The sequence below is a fragment of the Chenopodium quinoa genome, unplaced genomic scaffold (assembly GCF_001683475.1).
Source record: "Chenopodium quinoa cultivar QQ74 unplaced genomic scaffold, ASM168347v1, whole genome shotgun sequence".
Classification (NCBI taxonomy): Eukaryota; Viridiplantae; Streptophyta; class Magnoliopsida; order Caryophyllales; family Amaranthaceae; genus Chenopodium; species Chenopodium quinoa.
The window spans coordinates 1,943,596-1,969,794 of record NW_018742733.1 but is presented as its reverse complement, the minus strand read 5'-3'; the positions used below and the strand labels follow the sequence as shown (position 1 = coordinate 1,969,794).

The 26,199-nt window shown below is 37.4% G+C and overlaps 2 protein-coding genes across 2 annotated transcripts; both read left to right on the top strand.

The window, feature by feature from the left end:
- The first annotated feature begins 6,663 nt into the window (after nucleotides 1-6,663).
- LOC110723782 lies at nucleotides 6,664-17,733 on the top strand. Its single transcript, XM_021903155.1, has 13 exons — nucleotides 6,664-7,011; nucleotides 12,837-13,459; nucleotides 13,539-13,772; nucleotides 13,879-14,127; nucleotides 14,208-14,558; nucleotides 14,659-14,925; nucleotides 15,398-15,729; nucleotides 15,822-16,022; nucleotides 16,136-16,246; nucleotides 16,349-16,424; nucleotides 16,512-16,610; nucleotides 16,701-16,845; nucleotides 16,957-17,733. The coding sequence occupies exons 2-12, from the start codon at nucleotides 12,839-12,841 to the stop codon at nucleotides 16,791-16,793; spliced, it is 2,634 nt and encodes an 877-aa protein (XP_021758847.1). The 5' UTR covers nucleotides 6,664-7,011; nucleotides 12,837-12,838; the 3' UTR covers nucleotides 16,794-16,845; nucleotides 16,957-17,733.
- Nucleotides 17,734-21,536: 3,803 nt separating this feature from the next.
- Nucleotides 21,537-24,794, top strand: LOC110723781 (protein LHCP TRANSLOCATION DEFECT-like). Its single transcript, XM_021903153.1, has 2 exons — nucleotides 21,537-21,914; nucleotides 24,321-24,794. The coding sequence occupies exons 1-2, from the start codon at nucleotides 21,651-21,653 to the stop codon at nucleotides 24,573-24,575; spliced, it is 519 nt and encodes a 172-aa protein (XP_021758845.1). The 5' UTR covers nucleotides 21,537-21,650; the 3' UTR covers nucleotides 24,576-24,794.
- Nucleotides 24,795-26,199: the final 1,405 nt, after the last annotated feature.

Sequence of the window (26,199 nt, the reverse complement as noted above, 5' to 3'; positions counted from 1 at the left end):
AACCATTACTAACTTTGTCTTTGCTCCATCTTCACCATTAGCTCCACCACCCATACTATCACTCACCTTGACTGGTCCACCACCACGACTCCACCTTGACCATCATACACCACGACTTTACCTTGACCACCCACGAGACATAAAATGAGTCGACGACGGTCGGCGTTCATATCGGAGGCACTTGGCGGGGACGATGAACCGTCGACGCCGTCGAGTCAGGTTTATGTCGGGTTTTTTTTTTCAATTTCCGATGTACCCGGTCGCATGCTATATACGACTATACCACGGTATAGTCGCATGCTATATGCGACTACACCGTGGTATAGTCGCATATAGCATGCGACTACACCATGGCGTAGTTGCATATAGCATGCTACTATACCATGGTGTAGTCGCATGCTATATGCGACTATACCACAGCATAGTCGCATGCTATATGCGACTACACCGTGGTATAGTCGCATATAGCATGCGACCGGGATCCTTTATATTTTTTTTAAGCAATCTGTATAATTTATATTTATTAATTTTTGATAATTATTAAAAATAACAAAATACACTTAATTTAATTAGTAAATTTATGGCTTAATAAAAAAAGTTAGTAGTTTAAATTTGCAAAAAAAAAAAATTATTTTTGTTTTCAATTGAATTTAATTTAATTTGTAGTTAAATTTAATTTTAATTAACTTAGTATTTTTCTTTCTTATAGGATCCAATTGAAGATTTTGACGGTGATGGGGTAAATTATTACCCACATTTTCAGACCGATCAATTATTTCCAACGTATCGAGAGTTGTCACAATGGGCGAAAGACATTGCACTAACACTCAAATTTCAACTTGTGATTTCTTACAACCATAACGGATGGTTGTATTTGAAATGCAATCGTGGTGCAAGAGATAGGGGAAAAAATAGAGATCTTAGTGTTGCTCAACGACCAAAGACAAAAACTCAACATTGCGGTTGCAAGTTTTTGATCAAGGGTTATAAAGTTTCTGATGATGAAGGATGGCAGATTGTCTTGGGTCCCGATGCATATGGAAAACACAACCATGAGCTAATTGTCTATGAAGAAGACAATCGACAAATGAGCAAGCTTAGTCCGGGTGCGAAGCAACTTGTTCGTGACTTGACCGATGCAAAAGTGAAGCCACTAAATATCTTAGCGGCTGTACGGAATCAGTTTCCTGATGATCATCCCAATCGTAGACATATTTACAACTTTAGGGATCGGTTGAGACTTGAAGATGCTGATGGTCGAGCTGCTGTTACATATTTCCTTGAACTTAGTATCGAGTCGCAGTATACACATTGGAGCTTGGTTGACCCGGATACGAATGTTTTGACTCATGTATTTATGGCACATCCTACGTCTCTAGCGCTCTTACGCACGTATCCGTGGGTCATTGGCATTGATTCAACTTACAAGATAAACAAATACAAAATGCCTTTTTTGGAGCTCGTTGGTGTTACTCCTTGCAACATGAATTTCTTGACCGGGTATACTTTTATGAAGGATGAGAGCGCTGTGAGCTATGCATGGGTGATAGATAAGTTAAAGTTGCTGGTTGGTAGTGATGTATCGCCTACGACTATTATAACCGATTGTGAGTTGGGTTTGATGTCGCCTATTCGGGAAATATTTCCTGACATTGCTCATTTACTATGCACATGGCATATTAACAAAGATGTAGAGCATAGAGTTAAGAAAATAACGAATAATAAAGATCAAGGAAAAATTTTCAGGTTGACAAGGTGGAATCCAATTCTCAATGCCACCACATTGGATGATTATAATAGAGCGGTCCGGAAAATGGAGGAATCTTATGTAGCATTTCCTGCTGTGATTTCTTATGTGAAGGACACTTGGTTAAACAATCATAAGGAGAAATTTGTGAAATTTTGGACCAATGGTGTGCTTCACTTCGGCAATGTCACCAATTGTAGAGTGGAAAGTGCACATTCATCTTTGAAGGGGTGGTTGGAAACTTCAACTGGTTCTCTCGATTCTGTATGGGCCAAGGTAAACAAGGCAATTGAAGATCAGGTCACACAGATTAAGCAATCACTTGAGCGCAGTCGACGCAGTCATGGGCGGATATATGATGTTATGCCATTACAACATCTTAATGGACGTACCTCCCACCATTGTATGTTGTTGTTGGTGAATGAGAAGAAAAGAATGAGAGAGTTAAGTCATGAGGTGAATGTTCGGTGTGGATGTGTTTGTAAGACAACTCATCAGATTCCCTGTGCATGTGATATACGTCGTGCCATTGATTCGGGGACATACTTCTACTTAGACCAAGTGCACCCCTTTTATAGGACACTAGTGATTGGTGAGGATGGTTGTGTTCCGACTCCATTGGATGACCCCGATCATCAGTCACAGGACAGTCGATTTTTTGAGAGTCTTGTGCGTGAGGTGAGTAGAAGTGACCCGGCAATCATGCGTTCTGTATCTCGCCTAATAGATGAACATCTCCATTCCGATCAATTTGATGTTAATGAGCCGCCTAGGAACACAACTACTAGAGGGAGACCACAATCAAATAATACACGACGTAATCGTAGTGCATGGGAGTATACACGTGGTACTCGTGGGCGTCGTGGTCGTAATGGGGGACGCGGTGATGGTGGTCGTAGTGGAGGTCGAGGTAAGGGTACTCTATGTTTTTGTAATTTTTTGTTTATTTTGCTATACTTTGATGTTTATGTTAACTACAAAATTAATAATTCGTTATTCATCAGGAGGAAGAGACATTTCAGATTTTCCTTACCTTTATGGGCTTCCCGATATCATCAAACCATTTGTGGAGGATTGGAACAATGTAATGGGTGACGGGAATTGTGGATTTCGATGTGTTGCAGACTTTTTCTTAGGTAAGCCTTTGCATAAAGTATCTGTCACATTATATTCCAATGATTTTACTTTAAATTTTGTTGTTTAATTTATTAGGTGGGCAAGACAATTGGATACAAGCTCGGTATTTAATTGTGAACGAGGTTAAGGCATAGTAGCACATAAAAGTAGCACATAAAAGTATCTAAAAGTTATAGTGACATAGTCAAGTCCATAAATTACATAACAAATCTAAAACATAAAATAGAAGCAAGTCGTTCGGTACAAATTATAAAGTGCATCAATAAAACATAATCATCCAGCATACTCATCCCATTCTTTCAGCACATCAGCAACACGTGGCTAGCAGTCGATGCAACCCTACAATAGCCTGAGCAATCCGTCCCATCCACTGCAAATGAGATATTAATAAGTACCGCATCCACTTCTGGAACAACAAAGATACGTGACACGTAATTGAACCAATCATAATAACCATCCACAACATCAGAGGAACACTGAGCGCGTTGGAACTCTGCAAGAATCAACCGAAAACCTCTAGGATACAAGGTCCAAGCATTCTCAACACTCGAGACATTCCACTTAACTTCATACAATTTCGAATCTGCAGGCCTGTAAGCGAAATCTAGACGGTTAATAGGCATAGGAATTGTCTGTACATAACCAAACTGCCGTAAGACACGATCGGGCATGTATGGCTCAATGACATCTCGATAACGAAGCCATCCAATAAATACAGTCCTAGGAACATCTGAGGCTGGCTCTGGACCATAGGGTAGCCAAACCACCTGCAAGGAATGAGGTAAAAACATTAATAAAGTCGCATTAATTAACCTTTGTTTAATGAAAATATGTAGAAAGTGTTATAATTTACCATGTTCGAATCAAACTCATCTAACCGCTGACGAAAAGATCTCAACCGAGCATCAGAAAAGCCCTCCTTCTTAACACTCCAAGTAGAGGCACGAGCCCCATGAGATGCACAAACTAACCGTTCCCTATGAGGCCGAAACGGTGGGAAATGCTTATATATCCAAGCCTGTAGTAATGTCAAACAACCAGCAATGCCTGAGCACATACTCCTGCTCGCAATCCCTAACTGGCGATATAAGTTCGCCAAAGTGGCGACTCCCCATGCATAATCTGAAATATCATCCACACCATGAATGAGCCCGAGGAAGTCAGCTGGTCGTACCCTACTAGCACTCTTGTCTACAAATAATGTAGAACCAAAAAATAGTAACATGTAACCCACAAGTTGCATTTCAGGACTACGCTTTGAGCAAATGTTGATAATGGAATCAATGGAAATCGCACCACTACAATAGTGCGGTGTAAGAGGTGCCAAAAGTGTATCTCTATCCACTCCAAGCAACTTCATAGCATGTATGCGCAACTCCTCACTAGTAGCCTGAGAAGAAACTATACGCCCATCCACTGGGATGCGCAAAATGTGCCAGACATCATGTAGAGTAATAGTCATCTCTCCAAAAGGGAAGTGAAATGTGTTAGTGTCAGGTTGCCACCGCTCCACAAATGCACAAATAAGAGGTATATCTAGGTGTCCAAACATACACCGAGGCAAGTGTGACAAGCCTATACCCTCAACTACTGCAACCTACTCGGATGAAAGCGCGACAAACCATGACTGAAGCTGGTAACATGCTCTTTCCCTATTCTGACACCTTAGCAAGTTTCTCTCCTTTCCATCCCATATCATACGAGCAACATGGCCTCCGAAACTAGGAATAACACTACCATCAAGGGGCCCACCGGGCATGTCCTCCTTCACTATCCAAGAATCATCATCAACTTGTCTTTGACGTTTATTAGTACGCCGTCTACTAGTGGTGCTACCGGTGTCAGAAGCGACAAACCTACCATCTCTAGCCCTTCTACCAACCACTACACCTGACGTATCATCATGCTCACCACTCTGATCAAAATTACCCTCAAACTCCTCCATCTCCTCAGACTCACTAGCTCGTCTGTGATCAGGCTCGTCGTCAAAAGGAACAAATACATCATCAGAAGCACCATCAAAAACAGACTTTCCCAATCGTGCATCATCCCTTTCTCTCCTAACAGAGGCATCGATGTTTCGGGCTCGAGTGTGTCGCGGCCCTGAGCTAGTCAACACATCATTCACTGCAATTGATTTTCCACCTTGTCGCTATTTAATATAATAATAAAATTTCAAATTATTATATTCATAATTCTAACAATATTTATTATTATTTCAAGCATTATTACTAATAATTTTACTATTAAACAATATACTGTTCAAATCATTTTTTTTAAATAATATATTTCAGTTTTCAGTTGATTAAACAATATACTATTCAAAAATTTATATTTTCAGTTGGTTTTCAGTTGATTAAACAATAACAATCATTTTTTTTAAACAATATACTTTTCAAAAATTTTATGACTAATTTGAAATTAACTTTAAATAAAAAAGATATATTTTTAGTTGGTTTTATCTTAAAAAAAAAATTTAGTTAGTTGTTATAAAAAAATTTAAACAATGATTACATTTGGTTTTTTAGTTATAAAAAAATTTTTTTAAAAAAAACAAGAAAATAAAAATCCCCACAACTCATGTTAGTTAGTTGTTACCTCCAAAAAAAACAAGTTATTTGGATTTTATTTAAAAATTATCCATGTTTACTTTGTTGACAATTGTAAAAAAAGAAAATAAATAAAAATTGTTGACAATTATCTACGTAGTCTTTGACTCTTTCAAGTATAACTTTTTTTTTTAAGGAAAAAACTGCTTTTTTTTATTAAATTAAAACTGCTGTTTTAAATTAAAAAAATAATAATAATAACTACTATCTTAAATCATACATATATATCTTAGGAATAAAGATAAACTGATTCAAAACAAAAACATTGATGATCATGGAATAAAGATAAACATGGATCAAGTAAAACATGATTAATATTTAAATTTTATTATCAAATAAAATATTAATTCGAATTCAAAAAAAAAAATACCGTAATTAAAAAAAATATATTAATTCGAATTAAAAAAAAATATTAATTCGATTTTTTTTTTAAAAAATAATAATAAAATTACCATAATTCAAATTACATTACTAATTTTATCACCAATTCAAAATTAATTTACGGATGACAATTCGAAATTAAAAAAAAAAACAAATTACAATCATAATTCGAAATTTAAATTCAAAAAAAAAAAACCATAGTCGCGTGCTATATGCGACTCCACCACGGCATAGTCGCATATAACATGCGATTATACCGTGGTACAGTCGAATATAGCATGCGACTACACCATGGTAGAGTCGCGTGCTATATGCGACTGTACCGTGGTATAGTCGCACGCTATATGTGACTGTACAGTGGTGGAGTCGCATATAGCACGCGACTATGCGATTTTATGCGAAAATAAAAAAAAATTACCGACGAATTGGCCGGCGTTTTCCCCGCGTTTCCCGGCAAACGAACCCCCTTCCCACGCCGCGATTCCATTGTCGTCAGCCCCTTCCTTTTTCCGGTTGATTTGGTATGATAAGTGGTTGATTTGGTGTAATAGATAGTGAGAAATTGAATGATTCCGGCGACCTTTGGGTGGTGGTGGTGATGGTGTGTACGGTGATGGTGATTCCGGTGACGGGTGGTGGTGGTGATGGTGGTGGAAAGAGTATAATTGGTGAGAAAAATTGAATAATGTCAAACATAAAATTTATAAGGGTAGATGAGTCATTTAATACCGCGCCCTAATTAATTGTGGCATTTAGTAACACCCTTTAAAAATGGTAAGAGTTAAAGTAGTCAACAATACAGAGTACACAAGATCGAATAGCCCAAAGTTTAGGGTGGGAGACTTCAGTCTTTCTCTCTCCTCAGTTCTTCCCCAACAATAGCTTCTTCAATTACATGTCAATTACAATCAACAAAGCTTCAGATCATCCCATTTCTTATCAGCTGAATTCGTTGATTAGTACTTTTCTGGGCATCTCCAACAACCCCAAGAAGCCCCAACACCATGATTTACTGCAGCAATTAGCGGGATCCATTAATGGTGGTAGCAGAGCCAATTTTTTGGGGTTCTGGTTTAATGCTCTCAAAGTACTTCCATTTATGCTCGTGATTTCTCGGTAGCTGACAGTTTTTTCTGGGTAATTGCTTCCTTATTTTAATTTCTTATAATTTTATGATTTGTTAATTGATAGATTAATGCATTGATTGTAAAATTTGGGTTTGAATTTCATATTTGATTGATTATTATATGCTTAATTTGATACTGAAAGATTTAGGATTCCCTACTACTTTGATGACCTAGGGTCCTGTTAAATTGAAATTCTTAATGAATTGTTAGTTACTGGGTTGTTGCTGTTCTATAAGTAATAATGTACCGGGGACATTTTGCAATTATGTCCATTTCTGAACATTTTAGTATTACTGTAGCAGTTGAAACTTAAAAGGGTGCATTTTTCGAGCATTCTATGAACTTGGACTTGAGAAACCATTTCAATGGGTGTGTGTACAAGTGTTAGAATCGGATAATTTATGGAAAAATTTCAATGCTTTTAATCAAAATTGAGATGTTGAAACTATCCATACCTATGTATGAGTGTCAGGGTCCGGCATGGGTACTTTTGAAAATGATGGGTCATGTATATAACTAACTAATAATCGCTTTGTGTTTGTGTTGCTACTTGCTATGTATTGAAATGTGTGTTAATGGCTCTGGTGAAATACTGATTTAGGCTTTGAAGAGGATTTCAATTAGTGCCTTAGTGGTGCTTTTGATCAGGATTTTACTTCCTTCGTTTCGTTCTAGATGCATTATTTATAAAAACACGGACTTTTAGGCCCTTTTTGGTTGAAGGAATTTGGATGGAAAAGAAAAGAAAGGAAATTGTTTTAATCAAATTCCCATGTTTGGTTGAATAAATGACATAAAAATCTAAAGGAAAGGAAGGGAAGTGGGAGGAAAGTCTCTTAACAAAATTTTGGCTTTCCTTTCCTCCCAAAATCGGAGGAAAGAGAAAAATAAAAGTAATTTCCTTTCTCTTCCCTTTATTTCCTATTCATCAACCAAATATTGGAAAATAAAATCACCTTCCTTTCCCTTCCCGTCCTTTCTCTTCTTTTCCTTTACTAATATTGAACCAAACAAAGCCTTAAGAAGTCTTTGGAGATGAGAGAAATAGAGATTAGAGAGACAGAAAATAGAGGACCCATTTGCTACTTGAGAGAGATGGAGAATTTATTAACTAAAAAGAAAATTGTGCATCTAATTTGAAACTTCCTTATTTAGAAAGTGATGCATCTAACACGCAATGGAGTAAGTATAATATACAACAACAAAATTTTAGTCACAAAATGATTTGGGGTTGGCTGACATGAATTGTCATAAGGAACCGTTCGGCAAAGATAAAAGGACACAAAGTATTACATTTTGCATATACTAGCTGTTTTTTGTGATAGATAAATTAACGATACAGACTGCTTAGTCTTGACTCTTGTTTCTATTATCAATGGCCTTTGATTCTTCCAAGTTCATGAATTATTTTCAGAGCCTCATGTAGTAGGAACTTATGGACTGTCCATCAGAGATCAGTCAGTCCTCTGGTTTTTATAGTTAAACCCAACAGTGGAGTAACCTTTTGCTATTCGAAGTATCAACTATTGAACAAATGTTTGATTAGAAGAACTTGCTTCCTCCTTGTTTTTTCTTTTGAGAAATAACCAGTAATTTGAAGTCGGAATCTCGAGCAATTTCTATGCTGCAGCTTACCTGATTTGATTGACAGTAGTATTTATCTGCTGCATTATGAGGGAGCCAACAGTTCCTTTGGTGCTGAATTCAACAAGAACTTCTGTGGCCATTTCTGTTTTGTATTTAGTGTTTGTGATGATATTTATGAACCAAACTCCCCTTTAGTCTTAACCTAGTGTGATTTGCATTGATTGATAGACTCCCCTCAGCAACAAATTCTGGTGCTTTGAAAAAACTCTCTACTTGGAAGGCTAGATCAATGGAAAAATTTCGTATGAGCTCCCTCAATACCAAAACCTAAAATTCTTCACCTCCGGGCTTCTGTGATTGCACTGAAATCACCCGATACTGGTGACTGGAAACTAGTTCCTAACGGTGCTTCCTGTCATCACCATTCTCTCCTCTTTATTTTGCTTCTACTCCAGCTAGGTGTTCTACCTGAAACCACCATACTGCACTACTACCCACCACTTCCCACAACCTTTTTGATCCTGCAAATCACACCCCTATTTTGTAGGTAGGTTTTGTTTTTCTTCTTCTAAGTTCATTCTTTAGAGCAATAATTAGTAAGTTATATTTTGAATTAAATTTTTTGTGGGCATTTTGGGGTATATACTGTTTTAGTCCTAGCAAATACTGTTATTGAAATGTGATAGGCCGTCGTCGAGCCTACCAAAGATAAAGTCTTATCTTGGTCTCACTAGCTAATAGCAAGGGTAAGAAAGGGTCGAACCCAAGAGAGACGTTGAATCAACCACCGAGATACTACCGTTTAAATAAGCTAAATGAAGTCGAAATTGGTTTGGTTTTATGTAACATGTAATAATTCAATTCAACTAATACTAAGGGGTGATTAACAATATTTAGAGGATTCTAGGGCTCGAGATACACCACTCAACTTCGTCACAAATCACAAATAACATGTAGCAACAATGGTAAATTAAGGGGATAAAATAGGGGAACTCATCTAAAGCACCCAACTACTCTCTTAAGCTAGAGGGATTACTCGAATCATGAATACAACCTACTCTCGTGGTTACAAAGCATAAAACAAGTATTAAACCATAATCATGATGACAAAAACATTCCCTTTACTGGAAATTCCTATTCTCATGGCATTTCAAGTCAATTAAGCATAAGGGAGCTAACTCAAGTTCATCTCTCGATCCTTCGTTGAGAAAACTTAGATAATAGTTCTAGCAATGGCCATATACAAGAACTAAGCAATTAAACCACTTAAGCTCAACTAATTAACACCCAACAATTACCAAATTAACACATGCAACAAGTAATTAGTGAATTAGTGACTACATTGAGGGTTTTACCCAAACCCTAGAAAATTAGACTGTTCACAATCCATGGAGATTAAAGCAATTAAGGATTTCAAGTAACTCATGAACTAGATTTAACTAAAGATTAAGCTAAATAACAATCTAAGCATACAAGGATTAAGCAAGATAATTAACAATCAAAGCAATTAAAATGGAAGAGAAGAGTGAGAAAAAGTTACCAGAAGCTTCAACTTGAATAACAATGGTGGAACTTGTCTTCTACAATGATTGAGATTGAAATTTCTAAGCTATTAATTAAAATCTAACTAATGATTTGAGAATATTTATGTTTCTACAATTACAAACTAAGAGGAAGCACTAAAAACTTGGATGTCGTACAAATGAACTCAAGGGGTTATGTATAAAGACCCCCAAATAAAAAAGACGGAGAAAACAAGAGTCGGACGCGGCTACAGGTCTCCGTGCTGAGGCAGGCACGGACGTGCAGACAAATCTGCACGGACGTGCTGAGGTAGGCACGGACGTGCCAAATGTGGCACGGACGTGCATGCCTTGAACTTAAGGATCAGTTTTGAAACTGATTCGAGCTGGGCAAATTGCACGGACGTGCTAGAATCGGCACGGACGTGCTGAGTATCTTGCACGGACGTGTCTAATTCTGCACGGACGTGCAGGATCTGGAAAATGCAAACTTCCCGGTTGGTCCGTGCAAACTTCCTGGTACGTGCAAACTTCCTGGTTCGTGCAGGCTCTCTTAGGCCCTTTTCTTCACTTTTTCTTCGGTTTTGCTCCATTGTCTCGGCTTCTAACCTCGGTTTATCATCCATATGCTTCAAATGGTCGTCTTTGGACCTAAAAACTCAACAAAAACACTAACAACCCGTGAAGCAAGGGATACATAAAAATTGAACGAAAGTAGAGTAGAAGTGAACTAAAATGCCAATATATCAAGTAGACAAGGTTCAAAATAACTTTAAAATCATATCAAATAACAAGTTATCAAAATGTTGTATAATGACTACTATAAATTTTAACCTTTTAAATAATTAGAGTATATTTTTAGCGGTGTACACAAAGTGTATTGACAATCTCAATTGAGCAGTGGCGGATTCAGGATTTTGGTGAGTCACCATCAATAACTGATCACTTGTTTCAATCCAAAAATTATATATATGTATATGTAAAAAATATATTTCACCAAAATGATTTCAATCCAAAAATAGGGACATAAAAACCCATACTACAATAGTACTTAAAAATTCAATCTTACAAGTCGAAAGTACGTACTCTAAATAAATAACATGTTACAAACAAATAGTACTATAAAATCATTACATTAAATTAACTTTATTGTACAAGAATTATTAAAAAATTATACGGAGTACACAAAAAATAAAATAGTGAGATAACTTAAGAGACCTGTTATTAAATATAACAGGTCTCTTTAATGAAAAAAAAAGCAGCGCAACAAATATTCATATACAATGTCAGCAGAAAAAGATAACAGGTCTCTTTGTTATTTAAAAAATCTGACAGTGTTAGGCAGCAATAGCAGCAAAGAGACCGCCTATCTATAATAGGAGGTCTCTTTGATATTTTTTTTTAAAAAAAATTCATTTTTTTTTTGCTGGTGAGTCACGTGACTCATCATGCACCTACATAGTTCCGCCCCTGCAATTGAGTGTGTGTGTTTTTTTTTTCTTTTTGGGTATTTAGGAATAATTAATATTAGCTTTTGTCATATAATTTTCAATCTATATTACTTAAACTCTTCATTTCACATTTTCACCTCACATACTCGTGTTGACACTCAGGCATGGGTATGAGCGTATGAGACTTGGACACTTCACTTTTAGTTCAAAATCATGAAATATTTTTCACAATATAGCCGAGTCGGATGCTTGGACACGTACCCGTGTCAGACATGGGTACTCGAATCCAAGTAACATAGATTTCAATCATGTTTAATATCATCCCAATGTATGTGTTTGATTTTTTTTTTTTTAAATTTTTTTAATGTTTTGTTTAAATTACATGACTTGTGTGCTTGCTAAAAAGATGTTTAATTTAATAAGCTCTAATTTGATGTTTTGAAATGCAACTATAAGCTCCATAATTTAGTAGTATTAGTACCATCTAATATGTAATGTTGCATTAGAAGTATAATGCTAATTTGGCAAGCTTTATCTATTTACTTACGTTATTGCATTCTATTACAAGTTAATGTATTGTAGTTTCATTGGAATTTTATTTTAAACCGATATAATTTTGGAGTTTATTGGTTTATAGGTTTTTGCGCTTTTGATATTGAGATATTCTCTCTTACCCTTCTTTCTTCCTCCATATCCCTTTTTAATAGTTCCTAACTTCCTTTAATGTATTGATGCACTTGTAATTTTTTTTTTAACCTTTGCTATTAACAATTCTTTATATGCAATGTCCTTATAATTATTGAATGACAAATATGACTAGTGAAGAGTGAAAAATCTGAATATATAGCTGATTGATGATTGGGATACTGGTACAAATTTTGAAGTACATAAACTTTATCAAATGCATCATCATTATCATAACCTGAAGTACCTTTTTAAGACTTAATAGTTCGTGTTTTGGTATCATTATTGAACTTATCCCTTCTAGGAGGTGAAGGTATGCCTTTATATGAAGGAATATCACATGCTGTTGATTCTATATGTTGACAAGCAATTACCTATATCTTATACTGAGAAAGTTAAATGATGACATAAAGTATGGATACCATTACTAGTGCAGTTAGACGTACAAAGATGGTTTAGGTAAGAGAAATAAGAAGCTTTTGGAAGCTTGCATCCCAGAATTGAAATTTGTCGATTTGGTAAAATTAGTCACCTGGCTCCACATATGCTTGAATGCTGAGCTTATTTATGTGTCTCTCTTTTTCTGTCAGAAATGGATCGTTCTTGGATGTATGGTAAACGCAACACGCGTGAATTTTTGGACGGGGTTAAGGAGTTTTGTAGACGTGCTAAAGAGCACCAAAAGAGTAGTGGAGAGGATGAAATTTATTGCCCTTGTCGTGACTGCTTTACTGTAAAGAAATTTAGTGATATAAAAATCATAGAAGAACATTTGATTCGTCGTGGGTTTAGGCAAGCGTACCATGTGTGGCTTTGGCATGGTGAAAAACTAGTTTCTGGGGAAACTTCTAGTGTACATGATATTCAGCAGGAGGAGAGTGATGAATCTGATGAGAGTGAACGCGAGAGCTGTGAGAGTGATGTAGGGGATGAAGACAATGATGACGAGGAAGATTACATGGATGAGATGATGGATGGGGTAGGGGATCGTTTAAATGAACGAGGCAACAGACGAAGTAGGGGTCCGACGAAAGAGGTTCAAGTCAAAGAGCCTATGTTTCTTGAGTATGATGATCTTGGTCAGCCAGCGGGTGATTGGGAGCACGTTTATGCGAGACATCTTGGTAGCTGTGCTAAAAAAATTAACATTAATGTCAAGCAGTATCGATTAGTACCTGAAGCCGACAAGCAAACATTATGGAATAAGACAAAGGTTAGAATTGGATATAACCTAATTTATGTAATGTAGTCGATGTTGGTTATTAACATCAGTTAGTTTTCTGATTACACAGGCTTTGTTCCACATTGAAGATGGTCCAACAAAGGAAAAGGAAAAGTTGTTTCATTCTGGAGTGGCCAGCCGATTCAGAGGTTTTAAGACAAGGTTAGTGAGTCGTTGGATCACTAAGACAACGAAGCCTCCAGAAAAGAGTGCACACTTAATGCCCTGGGAAATTTACAAGGGAATCATCACAAAAGTGGACTGGGAAAAGTTTGAAGGAGATCGTACCACTGATGAGGCAAAGGTGATTGTAATATCAAAGGATATAATAAAGAAAGATGTTAGTTAATATTGACGCACAATATGTAATCAAAATATCAATAATGCTTATTTATTTTCTAATCTAATAGGCTATTAGTGAGAAGGCAAGGAAGAACGCAAAACAGAACAAGCACTATCATCACTTAGGGTCGAAGAGTTACAGGAGGAGCAAAGAACAGTGGATCAAGGATGGAAGATACCCTACTGATACTGATGGATCATCATCTTGTAGAGTAGCTAAACGAGGCTTGGAATGGCTATTGGCAAGACAAGTGCCTGGTGAAGGAGGAACTTGGGTTATCACAAACGATGAAACACGGAAAGTTGCCAAAAAATATGTAGGTATTGTTGAATGAGAAATTTGTTGCTGTAAATTGACGATATCTAATGTATATAAATGTGTCCTAATTGCCAATAGGAGGAGTATATGCAACAACAGGCCAAAGGGACTTTTATTCCACAGCGGAATGTGGATGCCCTGTGCATGGCTCTTGGGAAAAAAGATCATTCTGGCCGTGTTTATGGATTAGGGGGACTTAATGTTGGCCATCGCAAGGCCTTTGGCAAGCCAGACCCAAGGGTCTCTGAATTGAACCAAAGGCAATCATTGGAGGAAATGAAGGAGAAAATCAAAGCTTCCTTGATGGAGGAATTTGAACAAAAGCTGAAAGATCAAGTGGAAATCCAGGTGAAGCAAGCACTGGCCTCCATGATGCCACAAAAATTGCCCCAAGCCACCAGTTCCAATCTATCACCACCTATGTTGACGGTAAATACTTACTCAGTCGACAATTTAAAAAAAATTCCATTTATACTCAAAAAACACAATATAGTATCTTGCATTAAGCTATTGAACTCTTGATGTATAGGCTTCGAAAACATGTCGTCTTGCTGTGTGGGATGCCTACTCTGGGAACAAAATTGTTGTAGCAGGTGGTACGGCATATCCCTATGGTGATGGGCCAATGTGCAATCAATCGATCATGCCTGCCCACATGAAGGTATGTATCAATGATCCTTACAGTGATTTTGTCGATGTTGACCTCCCGGTACCTGTGGAAGGTGTCACTAAGATTGGTGAAGCTCGAGACAATTTTGTGCAATGGCCCGCAGCCTTAGTGTTGTTTGAAGATGAGGTGAGGACTGATATTGGACTCAAACTTATTTTAGTTTTCCTACCTGGCGTAGTTTGAGGTCTTTTTGTATTATTCTCCAAGTCATATTTTTGACTCAGATTATAAATAGATGTACATTGACTCAGATTATAAATAGATGTACATACATTGACTCAGATTGGAAAACTTGATCCTAATTGACCCAATATAGATCAAACAAAAGAGTGCATATTTTTGCTTTAATTCCACCTAAAGCTGTCCTAATTTGTTCTAAAAAGGCTATAGGCCTTGATTCACTCAAAATGAAAGTGGAACCTTGTTATCCCAAAATATAACCCATTTTCTATTTATGGTTCTGTAATATTACCTAAATTAGCAACGTTCGGTGTTTCAAACTATTTTGTCCAAATTGGCCCTATATAGTCCCTACTTGAATTATAATAGAATTTTGTGAGCTAATATGACTCTATTGACGATTGAAAAATGATGTTAGGAGGCCATCCCAGAAGAAAGGTATGAAGGAAACAGCAATGAAAAGGTTGACAGCAGTGATCTTCAATCAGGAGAGTCAGCAACCAATGTCAAAGGGTCATCACAACAAGTTGGGGAAGACATGGTTGCTTCCAATGGTGAGAAAAGTAAGCTGTTGCAAGTGCAACTTGTCATGGCGAGTCAACCGGAGCGGTATGATGTCACAACGGTTCTGTTGGATGCAAAAGTGTTCCACTTAGAAAAGGACACTGAAACTCTTATCACAGCGGAGGACATCAACCTGTTACTCAGAGGGGCAAGGCTGAGCATTTCCGTTGTTCAGGTCTTCATGATGTAAAATTTTTTACCCTCTTGATCCTTTGAATCTGAATGATTTAACGAAAGCTGTGCATTTATCATACATTTGACACAACTTTGATACACAGGTTTCTAATTGATAGATACATCTCTTCTTTTGATTCGTCACATATTGGGTTTCTTTGTCCCCAAACAATCGCTGCATCTAATGTCCGTCACCAGACTCACCACCATCAAGTCACTGCAGACTACATAAGGGATGTTTTCTTATCCAGTAGGGATAGGGGTGATGCTGGATACCAACTCATACTGGCTCCATATTATGAAGAGTATTTATGAACTCCAAACTTATCTATAATTATGTTTAATTGTTTGTAGTAGAGTATGAATTTTTCATTAATTATGGTAACTTAACAGTTAACATGTCTTGTAATTCATACAGGGAGCACTGGATACTCATTGTGATTAACCTTACATGCGGCAAAGTCTTCAAGTTCGATTCCTCCAAGGCTAAAAAGGGGAAATCTTTGACCATAAAAGACTGTTTAGATATGTAAGAAGAAAATTTGTGCACCATAAATTTTGACTAAGAAAGTTTTTTTGTGTGATGTAAAAGCATTAATAATCTCATGTTTGTGTGTGTATGCATGTGCAGGGCTTACAATGTCTATAAGGGTAAGGGTAAGGGTAGAAAGGGGCGCAACTCTAAACTGAAATGGTTTTCTATAAAGGTATATGATGTTAGTTAATATGTATTGTTAATCTCTAATAACTAGATACGTGTATCTTGACATTTTATGAATATCTTTCTTATATAGTGTGCTCAACAAACTGGTGATACTGAGAGTGGCTTTTATGTCATGAAATTTATGCATGAGATAGTCACATTATATGGTGATTGTCAAAATATGGATAAGGTATGCATCATTTAAGAATTATTGTGGCTTTAAGTTGCAGTAAATTAAGTTTTATTTTAACTTGTGTGGTCTAATTCATGGTCGTCAAAGGAGTATCAAAGACGAGATGAGCCCTACACTGATGAGGAAATCAATGAGGTTCGAGAGCAATGGGCGATCTTTTTTGGAGACAAGTATTTGTGAAAAACCTACTTAATTGACAACCTTGACGACTTTTTGTAAATATAATCTCAAGGTTATATGCATTAATTAACTTCTTATATATGCTCTACTATGTTATTTATATATTATAAACTATATATACTGCGTATATGTGATGTTAATGATGGTTTTGTGTGGCATACAGGGTGATATCGTGTTGATTTGTTGCTGGCGGTATTTTGAGAATAGGTCTTGGTGGAGTTTAATTTCGTGTGATTAAAGGTTTTTCTAGATTTTAAATATTTGGTGGATCAAGTACAGGAACTTTGCTGAACTTCCCCTTAAATGTAGAGTTAGTGGTGGTGCTCGAGACTTTTGGGGTTATGGTGGTTTTTCAGGGCTAGCTCCCGGTGGTGGAGGAGGAGGGAGGTCTTGGTGGCATTTCAATTTTTTAGAAAATCAGGTAGGATCGATTTTCTGTAGCATAACCCTATGGCCTGCAACAAGTAAGCTCATCAACTAGCAAAAAACCAGACCTTTTGCTATAGCATTTAGGCATTACATCCTCTTCGGCCAAAAAATCATGGACTTGTTGCTGCCACTTGTGCAGCTGGACGAGCCTGCAATTTTCATATTAATGCTCGGTGCAATTGATGTTATTTCTACTGGTGGTACACTGTACACAGCTACCTCTGACCTCAATTGTGCTCTGCTGTAGTTGTTGAGAAACAATACTCATATCATCATATGTATGGAATTATGGGTATTTAAAACATATTTTTTATCAACAATTTGTTTGGTTCTATCATATATTCATATGTATTGCTGTGTACAATCATATGTGAGTTGTTTGCTTTGATCTCTTAGGCACAGGCTAAAGTACAATGTAATATGCTTCATCTTGTTAAACCAGCTACAAGGCTTCAGATATTTCAAGTAAAAGCTGTTATATGCAGAAATGCCCACAACTGCATATGCGCAATTTGGTTCTTGGATATTTTTATTACATCAGTTGATATGCTTTTGTTATGGAAACTTTGTTGCATAGAACAAATTCATTGTTATGTTAAAGCCACAACATCAATGAAAGTATGCTATCCTTTAGGGTATGGTAGGTCCGTGGGCAATCAGGAGGGCGGGATACATGGATATAGTTTATAGTTTATGAGAGTTTACAGTTAAATACAGACCCTCTGCAGAGATTCCCTACAGAGTCCACACCACTGAAGCTTGTAGCTACATGCATTAGATGTTGAAGACGAATAGGAGAGTGAGAGCAAATGGTTATTGTTTGACTTGATGCTAAAACAGATGATTAACCCGGATTTAATTATTTGACTAATCATCTGTGCTTCTGGGTGAAACGGGATGAGCTCATATGTGGGGATAAGAGACCAAAGATCTGTCATGAGACTTGATATTGATACTAGAGGACTTGTAAATGAGTTATTTGAATTACAAATGTGTATGCTGTCTTTTCAAGCTGACTTTATGTCATTGGTAATTCTGATATGTAGTTCCCCCTCCTCCCCCCCCCCCCCTCCCCCCCACCTATTTTTTTTTACGAACTTCCTTTGTTGATATGTAGTTCAAAATGATAGTAGTGGTTGGGTGAAATTTTGTGTCGGGTAAGGATTTTATACCCCTGTCAGAGTGTCGAATGACTGATAACAGCTGGGTTTGTTTTGAATGCTTATAATTGATAGGCTGGTACATTAAGGTTGATGCTTGTAGTGAGCCTTTGGTGATGTACAGAAGAATGATTATATTTTAGTTTAAAGTCATATTCTGTGCTTGTGGTTGCTGTAGGGATAGAGAAGTAACAGGATATTGAAACTATTATGAGATAAGTGAAAGACGGAAAGTTTGGGATTAAGGTCTGATATATGCATGGTCACTACTTGTATTGGAGTTGTTAGAATGACTGAGAAAACTGATGAAGCGCTTAGAATTCTTAAAAGAATTGATGACTGAGAAATTGAGCTGCTGTGAAGACAAGGATTATCTTTTGTAAAGAAACCTTGGGGAGTTGGAGTTGAATGAGAATTAATGGATAAGCTGCTGACACTGGTTGTTACCTTCACCATTCTAAGAATTGAAGCCTTTGATCAGTTAGACGTCGTGGGGGTAAGAAGGGATCTTGCCAGATATTCGTACATACAACTGATTGGCAGCCTTGAGGAAATAGGTTGGAGGTAGCACCAAATTTTATTGGAAAGCAAGATAAATAATTGGGGATGAAGATTATAGATGTCAAAACAATTGCGTTTTTTATAGTATTCTGATTGATGATTTAACCAATATTGTGATCCAGATACTGTTTGACAGGATGTTTATAGAAGTCCAATGATCCCTGAATCATTTCCTATCCTTGTTGACTGTCTAATGACTAATGGTCATGCCGTTGGTTGGGATCGTTTTCAGGAATTGAAATTGCAGGACCTTATGATCACTGGCTTGGGAGATCTGGGAATCGAGATGCACTCACTCTATAAGGTGAGCTGCAGAGAAGGTTTCCCTTGATCTCATGACTTATATAGTTGTATTCCTGCAAATTTTTGCTGCCTACTGGCCATACTATCGGGTGATCCTGAATTCTGACAGTAAAATCTCCATTCTGCTTCCTAATCTGTCTCAACTCTCTGAATCTCTGGACGGATTTCTCTCCTTCAATATTAAATCACCCGTGATGTAATTTTGTTATAATTTCAGAGCTGCATCTGATCTAAGGCTTTTATTCTGCTCAGATAAATACTCTCTATGACCTGTGTTTACTCAATTTTTAGGGAGAAACTAGCGAGTCTTAAAAAAACTCAAGAACAACTTGTGTTTAACTCTAGCTCTGCTGTAGCTAGAGTGGAGCTCCATCTAAGATTTCCAAGTCTATGATGCTCAAACTCGAGTATATGAATACAGTTGAGCTTAACTGCTCAGGAGTCAGGCTTGGGGTAATTTTAAGTACGAGTTTATTTTAATTATTGCCCAGTTAATCTCCGAGATTAACATTCCAAGTTAATCTCTTCTCACAACTTTATGCATATATTTTCGTGCCACTTTATAATTTCACCTTTATTATTTAAAAAATAAAAGTAAAACAATATACTGTGAGAAGAGATTAACTTTTCATGTCAATCTCAGAGATTAACTTGAATTCTCCCATATTAATACTACCTCCGTTTTTTATTAGTTGCAACTTTGGGATATTAATTGTGTGAGATAAAAAATTCCAAAGTTGCAACTAAAAAAAATGAAAGGTAGTAATACTCATAACTGTATCAAATGATTAATGAAAACATATCACTTGACACTTTAAACCCATTAAACAGGGTCGTGATATAGTAAAATTTGTCGTACACCAAAAAAAAAAAAAAAGTAAAATTTGTAATATAAGGCTAAAAATGTGTTGAAAAAATAAGCTTTGTGATTAAAAGTTGAGACCATTCTAAATTAGTTGGTAGTGTCAATTTTTCAATTAAATAATAAGGTATAGGAAAAATGTAAACTAATAATCCCACCTTTAGTCGGTCTTCCACAAACAATCCCACTTTTTGGGATTCCAGAAATAATCCCACCTTTGATAGGGATCTTCCACTAACAATCCCTTTGACCTACAACCTGTTAAACAGGTTAAAAAAAATTCCCTTTATTTTTAAAACTTAATCTCTTCTACGACCACCAGCCACCACCGTGGTCACCCCAACCCTCACCCTTTACCGCCACCTCCACCCATTAGGCCACTACGAAACCCCCAACCACGCCGGAATACCATCACCACCCCCAAAACCCGAGCCTCACTCAAATTACACCACCCACAACCTCGAAAACACCACTGACTGCCCCCGAAAACACCATCCACAGCCCCAAAAACACCATCAAAAGCCACCGAAAACACCACCCACAACCCCGAAAACACCACCCACAACCCCAAAAACACTATCCACAGCCCCGAAAACACCCACAGCCCCGAAAACACCATTGACAGCCCCAAAATAAACACCATCCACAGCCCCCAAAACCACTAACACCCCCGAAAACACCGCCCACAACCCCAAAAACACCAATGATAACCCCGAAAACACCACCCACAACCCCAAATAACTCCTCTTGGCCCTAAAAACTCAACCCTTAGCCTGAAAAACTCCATAAAAACCACCCCATGAAACCCACCTATACAAAACCCACCACCCCCACAAAACCCAAGTACCACCCCGACGAAATCCCACCCCCACGAAAAATCTCAAAACTTCGTGTGTTCGAATTACATCATCGTTGAACTCCGGGATTGTGCGAAATTGATGGTTGTGGAAGGGGTGTGCGACTGGTGGTGTTTTCAGGGTGGTGGTTGCCGGAGAATGCAAGGGCGGGGATGGGGAGAGGAGTGCAGTGGCAGGTTGGGCTAGTGGCGGGGCTGGGGGTTTTCTTCTTTATTTTTTTTAATTAGATTTGTTTTTTTTAATTATTAAAAATCGGACTAAACCTATTAAAAACCTACACGTGTCTTTTAATTTAAGAAAATCGGTTACCAAAGCAATCCAACCGGTCAGGGATTGTTAATGGAAGATAGGGGCAAAAGGTGGGATTATTTCTGGAATTTCAAAAAGTGCGATTGTTTGTGGAAGACCGACTAAAGGTGGAATTATTAGTTTACATTTTTCCTAAGGTATATTTGTTTCAAATTATTTGCTATAATTATACAGTTTTTATTTACACTTCATACAAACTCGATACAAGTAATTTAAAACAGAGGTACTAAAAAGATCGATGACAGAGGTCGTTTGGTCCCTGGTCTCAAATTATCCACACATATATAAAGTGTGGCCAGATTTTAGAGAGAGAAAGGATAATAACATTTTTGATACACTCACATTTTCTCTCTCCTCTGTTTCTCCACACTTAACCATGGCTTCAATCTCATGTTCTATCCAATTTGCAATCAATTCAAAACCTTCAACTTCTCATTCATCAACCTCTCGTTTGTTGAACTTGCGAAATGGGTTTCTGGGTATGCCCAGAAACGTAAGTGGGCCCAAATTCAAGCCCACTACGAAGCTGGGACCCACTAACGGTGGCAGAGCTAAGTGTTGGTTCAAGTTTAATGCTGAAAATGCTGGCATTTATGGTAGCCAATCTCGTGATGATTTTGATAGAGATGATGTTGAACAAGTAAGTTTTTTGTAAGACTTTTGTTAATTTTATTATAATTCTCTGTTAATTTTTGAATTACTTGTTCTGCTTCTATTTAAATTTATGTTCCAAGAATAAAAAAAATGTGTATTATGTTTCGTGCGTTGGTGAATTTCTATTTGAATATACATGTTTTTAGATTAGTAGTTTTGTGCATATGTCAATGTATAATTGGTACTTCAGTCTGAATATAGTTTTGAAGCATAATTTGAACTAGTAACGTGATGATTAAAGACCTATTTACTTCAGCTTAATTTCAGTTCAGTTCAGCTCCAATCAGTTTAGCTCAGTTCAGTAAATGTGTAGATGTCTAAATTCCGACGAAGTTTAGTTGTTTGATCCTAGTAGTTGGTTGCATATGTCAATGGTATAGGTAACTTTAATAATAATAACCAAATGTCCGGAGACAAAAATAATGTTTAGTTGATCCAAGGGTTACTTCATGTCATCGTGACAATGTCATAGGCTACATTATTTGATCTTTAATAAACTTAGGGGCCGTTTGGTTCACCCAAGGGAATCGGAATGGAATGAAGAAAAGTAATCAAAGAGAATGGAATGAAACCCATTCTTTTTAACATGTTGTTTGTTTTAAAAAAAAAACAAACAAGAATCACACCACCATAGCACCACCACGACACAACCGCAACACCTCTAATTTCAACAGTTATAGGTACCCACATCTTAGCCGCCGCCCCTCCCGCCGTCGACGCCCCTCCCGCCGTCGCCGCCCCTCCCGCCGTCGCTGCCCCTCCCGCCGTCGCCGCCCCTCCCGCCGTCGCCGCCCTTCTTCGCCGCCACTCCTGTGCTCGAAAACCACCCCTCCCAATCTCCTATCACGCAAAAACCCTAAATAATCCTCCCTCTCCCCTCAAAACCGTCGGCCGCCGTTACCTCCACCCTCGAAACCCTAGCTGCTAGGGTTTCGAGGGTGGGGGTAACGGCGGCCGACGGTTTTAAGGGGAGAAGGAGGGTTTTCGCGTGAGGGGAGAGGGAGGGTTTTCGCGTCAAGGCAAGGGAGGGGGGTGGAGAAGGACCGGTGATCTCCGGCGACGATGGGGGGAGGAGTGACGATCTCCGGCGACAGATGAGGAGAGAGCAAGGTGGTCGAGGGAGATCGGTCCTTGGGCGGAGGCTGATGAGGAGGGGCGGCGACGATGACGGCGAGCAGCGATGACTGGGAGAGGCAGAGGTGGCTGTACGGTAGGGTAGGGCAGCAAGGTGGTGGTTGGTGTGAGGTTGGTGGTGGTGATGGGGGGAATAGGAATGCAAAAGGGGAGGGGGGGTGGGGAATGAGTGTAGAGGGAAAATGGGTGAACCCAAAAATAAAAAGGGGTAAAGGGAATGGGAAAATGTGGCAAACAAACAATAACAAAGGGAATGAAACCCTCTCATTTCCATTCTCTTTGTTTATTACCCCAACCAAACGCCCCCTTAGCTTGGGTGCCTAGTTAAGTGCACTAATTGGTAGGTTTTCAAAAAAAAAAAAAAAGTGCACTAATTGCACACTACCACATTTGTTACCAAAATGTATGTCTCACATTTTGATTTTTATTAGCGATTTACTGAGTTAACACTTTGCTAAAACAAATACTCCGTAGTAGCTTTTTCATTGATCATCAGTTCTGTCTTTTAGAGCTCATTGTCCCTTAAACCCAATCCAGTTACATGGGGACCTAACTTGTTAAGAAGGGAGTGGTATATTTTAAAGAGGTGCTAAAAAATGGATGATTTGCTAGCCAACTAGGTACTGCAGCGAAACCGGTAAACAAGAGCAAACTTATCATATGCTGTAGTCTGTAGAAACTGGGAGGAAGGTCAAGACATAAAAGGTTAAGAAGACTCATTAGAACAACATATAGCAAAAGTAAGAGAAACAAGAAAATAGAAAATATGGTGGCTTTTCACCAACATCTTTAGGATAGAATCATAGTCTGTTAGTCACAAGGACTAGTCCTGGAAAAAATGTGTCATCCTGTGGAATATCAATTTGGAATTGTTAGGGTGTAAACAAATCGCGCCTATAGTTCGTTTCTGTAGTCTATATTTCAGATGCAGCCAGTGCAAATTAATGCTTGTGCTATGATTTTGTGATTCTCTATTTGCAGGATGAGTCTGTTTGTCACAAGGATTTGGTTCTGGAAAAAATGTGCTCATCATGTGGAATATCAATTTGGAATTGTTAGATTGTAGCAAATCGTGCCTGTAGTTGGTTTCTGTAGACTAAATTTCAGAAGCAACCAGTACAAATTGATGTTTCTGCTAGCTATGGTTTTGTGATTCTCTATTTGCAGGATGATCTGCAATGCTTTTGTATTATGTAAACATATAATAGAGCTTATCTTTATAATGTTAGTTTCATTGCATTGTCCGCTTCTCTTGCAGTACTATAACTACATGGGAATGCTTGCTGTGGAGGGTACATATGATAAGATGGAAGCACTTCTGAACCAGAACATCCACCCTGTAGATATCCTACTGTTGATGGCTGCCTCAGAGGGTGACCAACCAAAAATTGAAGAACTATTGAAAGCTGGAGCAAACTACGACGTAAAGGATGCGGATGGAAGAACTGCCCTCGATAGAGCTAGTGATGAGATCAGAGATTTCATACTCAATTTCAAAGCACAAAAGGCATAACATAGCAGTAGGCCTAGTAGCAGTGTTTGAGCCCTGCCTTTTCTTACCATCTTCTGTTTAGATAATTGAGATTGTGGTATCAACACGATGATACCACCTTCCTTTTTGTGTGAGAGAGTCTAGGAAGAATTTTTGCTACTTTGTGTAAAATCTCAGGTCGAATTGCTGTATAAACATGGCTATATCGATATTTAGATGTTTATTTACTTGCTCGGTTGATCCCTGTGTTCCTTATTATCAGACTGCTTAGAAAGTCATTGAACTGTTAATTGAATTTACCATTGCAATATAAATGTCTGTTTCGGTACCCATGTAATATACAACTTCTTAATCTATGTGCTTAACCTAAATTACAGAGGAGGGTGCCAACCATAAAAGTAATCATCACATGTTGTCTATTCCCTAAGACATCAGTCACATTGTAGAATTGTTTTACAGCATTGGACTGAACCTGCTTGTATTATCGCTTTTTAGTCCTCCCGTGTTTCACAGCTTCATTACTACAGTAATTGAGATTGGTGGATAGAACAGTTGGTTAGCTCTCCGACTTGTAAGCAAAAGCGTAGTCAAATCTCACCAAACTCATTTTACGAGTGATTCTTCCTTTGATAGATGTGTCTTCCTTGCTGTATAAAGTCCATTATCACTACAACCAGTAAGAGAGTATGAAGATAACCAGAGCCTGTTTTTATGCCAATATAACCAATGAACTTATTCATCTCCATTTACGAAATGTTTTGATCAATTTCAGAATTTTACATGCATTAACACCTTACAGAGTTACAGGCTTACACCTATGTTACTTGAGTCATTCAATATAAACTAGTACTCCTATGAGTCCTATCCTAATATTTTTGGTCCATGAACAAATGGTAATGTGACAAATATTTAAGAAAGAAAATTTAGATTGAAAAAAAAGTTTGTGAGACTCGATTAGATAGGAGTAAAAGTTTGCCAAATCATTTGATACCTTTAATAAATAAATAAAACAGACAAGTATTATTATTTAATATTTTGTAACAAGTAATTTAAGATGGAAGAAGTAAATAATTGTAAGGATTATTAAAATGGACTCACCTTCTAAAATACAACCCTAACGTCCCTAAGCATATAATTATGCCTAGGCGCCTAGCTAACATTATTTTAAGGGATGTGTCAAAAAAAAAAAACATTATTTTAAGGGAAAAGGGAACTATATAGACTAGTAAAACAAAAGACCTAAAGAATCAATTACTGAACTAAATAGCCCATCAATTAATCCTCACATATTGGAACCTAGTTATAGGCCCAGTACAACTAAAAGAGTCCATTTATACAATAAAACAATAATAAAAGCCCAATTGTAAAACTTATAATTTAGGAGTAAGGTAAAATCAAAAGGGTACTTAAATAAGGCTATAAAGATAGTCATAAGAACGAATGTAGATCCACATCGATTTGTGGCATTTAACTTACCAATCTATAAATTACAACGTAAAACTGTAAAACATGGGAAGCAAAGTGGGCATTATGGTATTAGGAATCACATCATTAACTATCATTATTCTTGTAATTTTTATTTATTTTTTTTTTTTGACAAAGGAGTTTTCAATTTTTTTGGTTTTTAAACGTAAGACTATATGTC

Bases quoted from the DNA above. Each gene is read 5' to 3' on its own strand.
- LOC110723782 (XM_021903155.1), top strand. From the start codon at position 12,839: ATGGATCGTTCTTGGATGTATGGTAAACGCAACACGCGTGAATTTTTG. The intron at 13,773-13,878 runs GTGATTGTAATA...CTAATCTAATAG, and splicing joins GTACCACTGATGAGGCAAAG to GCTATTAGTGAGAAGGCAAG. The intron at 16,425-16,511 runs GTATATGATGTT...TTTCTTATATAG, and splicing joins TGAAATGGTTTTCTATAAAG to TGTGCTCAACAAACTGGTGA.
- LOC110723781 (XM_021903153.1), top strand. From the start codon at position 21,651: ATGGCTTCAATCTCATGTTCTATCCAATTTGCAATCAATTCAAAACCT. The intron at 21,915-24,320 runs GTAAGTTTTTTG...CTTCTCTTGCAG, and splicing joins ATAGAGATGATGTTGAACAA to TACTATAACTACATGGGAAT.